The sequence below is a fragment of the Otolemur garnettii genome, unplaced genomic scaffold (assembly GCF_000181295.1).
Source record: "Otolemur garnettii isolate 467f Iridium unplaced genomic scaffold, OtoGar3 scaffold00104, whole genome shotgun sequence".
Taxonomy (NCBI): domain Eukaryota; kingdom Metazoa; phylum Chordata; class Mammalia; order Primates; family Galagidae; genus Otolemur; species Otolemur garnettii.
In genome coordinates, this window is record NW_003852499.1 from 540,239 (window position 1) to 546,041 (window position 5,803).

General features: G+C 43.8%; 1 protein-coding gene across 1 annotated transcript in view; it reads left to right on the forward strand.

The window, feature by feature from the left end:
• The first annotated feature begins 2,384 nt into the window (after positions 1-2,384).
• Positions 2,385-5,803, forward strand: part of LOC105887670 (C-type lectin domain family 4 member A-like) — a 33,737-nt gene continuing 30,318 nt past the window's right edge. The window contains exon 1 of the mRNA XM_012809296.1: positions 2,385-2,406. Within this exon, the coding sequence (XP_012664750.1) occupies positions 2,385-2,406 (22 nt within the window). The remainder of the gene's footprint in view (positions 2,407-5,803) is intronic.

Consider the following 5,803-nt stretch of genomic DNA (forward strand, 5'->3'; position numbering starts at 1 on the left):
CTTGAGCCACAGGTGCCGAGCCAAGATAGATACTTTCATAGTGAATAAAATTTTCACTTGCTATCTTGTTACAAAATATTACAAATAGTTGACCAAATATCTTTTTTAATTTTTTTGAGACAGTCTCACTGTGTCACCCTCAGTAGAATGCACCCACCAAAAGGCCTGGCTATTTTTTGTTATAGTTGTCATTGTTGTTTAGCTGGCCCTGGGCAGTTTTGAACCTACCACCCTTGTTGTATGTGGCTGCTTGGTGCCATAACCACTGTGCTATGGGCGCTGAGGTTTTTGTTTTTGTTTTTGTTTTTTTTTTGAGACAAGAGTCACTATGTCACCCTTGGTAGAGTGCTATGGTGTAACAGCTTACAGCAACCTCAAACCCTTGGACTTAAAAGAGATTCTCTTGCCTCTGCCTCCCAAGTAGCTGGAACTACTGGCACCTGCCACAACACCCAGCTATTTTTTGGTTGCAGCCGTCATTGTTGTTTGGCGGGTCCAGGCTGGATTCAAACCTGCCAGCTCAGATGTATGTGGCTGGTGCCTTAGCTGCTTGAGCCACAGGCACCAAGCCACAACAGTAGTTTTATTTTATTTAATTTTTTGAAACAGAGTCTCACTATATCATCCATGGTAGAGCGCTATGGTGTCACAGCTCACAGCAACTTCCAATTCTTGGGATGAGTGCCTTAGCCTCCCAAGTAGCTGGGACTACAGACGCCCACCACAATGCCTGGCTTTTTGTTTTGTTTTTTTTTTGCTGTTGTCATTGTTGTTTAGCAGGCCTGGGTTGAATTTGAACCCATGAGTCCCTATGCATGTGGCCAGTGCCCTAACCACTGAACTATGGTGTCCTGCCAACTGTAGTTTTTTAATAGAAAAGGGAGTCAAGTTGGAACTAACGAAAGGGAGAGAGAAACTCATGGGGTGTGGTATAGGAGGATCCCAAATGTGAAACTTTCATGGACTCCAGGATGTGTCATTTTCCCAGCACTGTATTGTGTGACAATACACAAAGTATTACCAGCCACGGGAACTCACCAGAACTTAAATGTCTGGAGTTTTTATTCAAGTTCATTATGTAGTCATAACTGATTGAATTGTTGGTTACAAGAAGATTGAACTCAATCCAAGATCCCTCCCCTGCCTGGACTGATAGCTGGCAGCTCCAGCCTCTACACTCCAATCATGGGTTCGTCTTTCTGGCATGGCCAGAGTCTACTCTACATCATCTTGTTGGCATAAGCTGTCTAGGGGCCCACCGTGAGAGGCATCATTAGCAGAAGGTATAAGGGCCACCCACCATTACTGAAATAGACACTCCTATTACTTGAAAAATTCCAAGACTTTAGAGGCTATCTCCTAGGAACTCTGAACAAAGGCCAAGCAAATTCTTTGTTACTAGGTAAATTGCAATGTGACAAAACACATGGAGAGTAATGAACAAGTGAGGGTTTACCACCAACTTCTTAGAGCTGTGGGATTCCACTCTTCCCTCCTAATAGGTACTATACCACACATGACATGTAACCAATACTGAACCCATATAATATTAGTAAAGCTTATTTTACTTAAAATATTAAATAAATAGGCTTGGCTTCCATAGCACAGTGGTTATGGTGCCAGCCACATACACCAAGGTGATAGCCTGGGCCAGCTAAACAACAATGACAACTGCAACAACAACAACAACAAAAAACAGCTGGGCATTGTGGTGGGCACCTGTAATCCTAGCTACTTGGGAGGCTAAGGCAGGAGAATCACTTAAGTCCAAGAGTTTGAGGTTGCTGTGAGCTATGATGCCACGGAACTCTACTGAGGGCGACATAGTGAGACTCTATCTCAAACAAACAAACCAACAAAAATATTAAACAAATAGAATTTATAATATTAATATTTTGTTTCTTTGGATTTTTGTTTTATACTACCTGGTAGATCCTTATACTATCTAGGGTACTTATCCCCCATTTTGGAGAACACTATCAGAAGACCCCTTCACGGAATATTAATAACGTAAAGGGATTGGGGGTAGATTATATTACTGTTTCCAGAGTCCCCCATGGGTAAGGGAGAGGTCCTTGTGGAGGGGCAGCTTGGTGTGGGATATCAGCATCTGGGAGAGGTAAGGAAGGCACCATGCATAGTGTGGTCCAGTGTGGGTTAGGTCTCAGAGCCTAAGCTGGATAAAGAGAGTGTCCAGGTGGGGGGCTAGCCCAGTATGAAAACTTGCAGCCTAAGTAGGGTAGAATGGGTACCCTTGTTGGGAGGTGACACGGCATGTCAGAGCCCAAGCAGGATAGAAAAAGTGTTCATGCAGAGTGTAGATCTGGTGTGGGTTTCAAACCAAGCAGGATAACGTGTCTGTCCACATGGTGGGATAGCCCAGGATGAGACTCAGCACCCTACAAGGTAAGGAGGGCTTCCACCTAAGGGGGGGACACCTTATGTGGGATGTTAGAGCCTAAGGGAGTCTAAGAGGTGGTCAGGGGAACAGTGTATGTATGTGTATGTATGTGTATGTGTGAGAGACAGAGATAGAGAGAGGGAGAGGGAGAGAGACTGTGTGATACAGGACAGGTATTTGCAGGTCTGGAATGGAAGCTGGTCCTTCCTCCAGCAGCCAGTAAGGAGAGCTGCTCTCCAGGGTTCTGGAGGTGACAAGCAGCAGAATGAGTGGAGACTCAGGATGGGATCAGAGAAAGCAATGAGGGGAAAGCCCAGAGCAGGGAGGAGCAGCTTCAGAAGGCCCAGGACTCAAGCTTTGCCTTCCCCCCTATGCTAGAGGAAGCTGGGCCTTGAAGGTGGGGAGGCTGCCGTGTGAGTTTGTATCAATGATCCTCTTTCAACCTGGTACCAAGAATTTGTGTGATCAGCCAGAAATGGTGAGGTAAAAGTGACACGAATAAGTGTTTGTTTGGGTCATTTGGTCAATGAGTAATTATATTTGCACGTGGAAGGAAGCACACAAATTTTATTTTTTCTGGTGAGTTCAGTGAACACAATTCTCAGGGGCAGGGCACAGTGGCTTATGCCTGCAATCCAGGCACACTGGGAGGCGGAGGAGGGAGGATTGCTGGAGTTTCAGTTTTTGGCCAGGACTAAGTTTGAACCTGCTACCTCCAAGTATATGGGGCCGGTGCCTTACTCCTTTGAGCCACAGGCACTGCTCTGGAGCTCAGGAGTTTCAGACCAGCCCCAGCAAGTGGATACCCTGTCTCTACTAAAAATAGAAAAAACTAGCCTGACCTGGTGGCAGGTGCCTATAGTCCTTTCACTTGAGCCCAGGTGTCTGAGGTTGCTGTGAGACATATGATGACACGACACTCTACCCAGGGCGACTGAGTGAGACGCTGTCTCAAAAAAAAAAAAAAAAAAAAAAAAAAAAAAAAAAAAAGAAAGAAATTAGTTGTCAGAAAAGACTTCTTTGTCTGGTTCCTCTTTTCCTTGCCTTCCTATTTGTTTCTCCACCCTTTGAGCTCCCACTTTGATCACACCTGCTAGCATAGGTTTAAGGCTGTGATTTTCACTGCGCTGATCCTGGGGATTGGGTCTCTGTGGACTGAGTAGCCCCCACATTGCAATTTCAGTTCTCATGAGGTCTCTTTAAGGGGTGTTTACCTGTTTAGTGCTTCTGCTTTCATCAAGTTGAGGAATAGGAAGGAGATAAAATCTATTACCATATTTGGTTTTCATTGAATAAATATTTTAAGGAAGCCCTGAAGATTTTCTGGTGAAAAACAGAGGCCTCTTCTGAATATGGCTTCAAAAATTACTTTTTCTGGAGTGAGGTTCAAATATGGATGCACATTCTTTGGCAACCACCCAAACTCCCCTACAGGTAAGAACCCTTTCCTGGTTGTCAGAATTAAGGATGAGATGAAGGATGGAGAGAGGGTTTATAAACAAGGCATAGGTGGTGTCTGTTGCTGGTTCTCTCACTGGCCATGTTTGGGAAACAAGAAAGTCCCAAAAGACTGAGTTGCCTGTAGATAAGCATGAAGGGGTTGTACAGTTGTATAGTGGGGAAGAAAGGATTTGTGATGCCGTTTTTAGTCCCAACTCTGCTGACTATAAGAAAACATAGATATGAAAAATTAACTATCTTCCTGAGCTAAGGTGAGTGCTCTGATGCTGAGATGCTGTTGTCCTGTGTTTTCCTAGGCTGAGTTAGTCTGAGGTTACAGCCCCTCGCCCCCTCAGATGAAGGGGTTACTGATGAATTTGTGGGATTTGTGTTTTGATTAGAGGGTAAGGGTGTGAGTGCAGAGTGATGGGACTGTATTTGTTAGTACAGAAGTGGATGGAACAAAAGACCATTCCAAATGAAAGACTACAAAGTCTTAAAAAAAAAAGTTCCTTAAATCTCCAGGGAAATTTTTCTGAAATCAGAAAATCTATGGCATGTTTCATTTCTGAGAGAGATTCAATTAATTTTGGAGTAGATAAAGGCACTTTGGGCGGCATATGTGAGTGCTCAGACACAGAAGAGAGTAAAAATTCACGCGGAGTACAAGAAGCTATTGGAGGGAGGGAGTCAGGATGCTAATGGTTCCGAAACACCTCTGTGGAGGTGTCAGGAGAACTTAGGAAAATTGTTTTTTTCTACATAAACACTTTGCATAATTTCCTTATTATATAAATAACAATGATTAATATAGGGAAAAATCAGAAAACAACAGAAATTTAAATTATACTCTTATTTATTATTTAGAGAAAACCATAATTTTCATTTTAGTGCATATCCTTCCACCTGTAAGTATACATTAATGTGGATATGTATTTTTCTAAAAAGTCACTGGCTTGGTGCCCATAGCTCAGTGGTTAGGACCCAGCCACGTACACAAGGGCTGGCTGGTTCAAACCCCACCCAGGCCTGCTAAATAACAATGACAACTGCAACAAAAAAATGGCCAGGCATTGTGGCAGGCTACTTGGGAGGCTGAGGCAAGAGAATTGCTTGAGCCCAAGAGTTTGAGGTTGCTGTGAGCTGTGACAGCACAGCACTTTACCTCGGGCAACATAGTGAGACTCTGTCTCAAAAAACATATGTAAAATAAAAAATAAATAAATAAAATAAAAATGAAATCATATTATATAGTACTGAGATTCTCTTCCCACTCCCAGTATGAGATAGTGACTGAAAAGGTGGACCTTGTCCTGAAGATGTAATAAAGGATGATTATAAATGTTTACCTGCTATAGCATTATTATTATTATTATTATTATTAGAGACAGAGTCTCATTCTATCGTCCTCAGTAGAGTGCTGTGGCTTCACAGCCCACAGCAACTTCCAACTCCTGGGCTCAGGAGATTCTCTTGCCTTAGCCTCCCAAGTAGCTGGGACTCAGGCACCCACCTCAACGCCCAGCTATTTTTTTGTTGCAGTTTGGCCGGGGTCAGGTTCAAACCCGCCACCCTCAGTATACGGGGCTGGCACCCTAACCACTGATTCACAGGTGCCACCAACTGGTGTAGCATTTTTAAAAGTAAAGTTGGAAATATTCTAGAAGGTTATTTAAATATATAATGAAATAGTATTGAACCATGATATAAAGTGTTAATAGAAATGTGTTATGAAAAATCTTCATGAGCCAGCATAGCACAGTAGGTGAATTGCTTCCTGTCTTTGGCTCTTAGAACTTACCAGCTTGGCGTCTGTGGCTCAAGCGGCTAAGGCCAGCCACATACACCTAAGGTGGCGGGTTCGAATCCCCAGCCTGGGCCCGCCAAACAACAATGATGGCTGCAACCAAAAAATGGCCGGGCGTTATGGCGGGCCCCTGTGGTCCCAGCTACTTGGGAGGC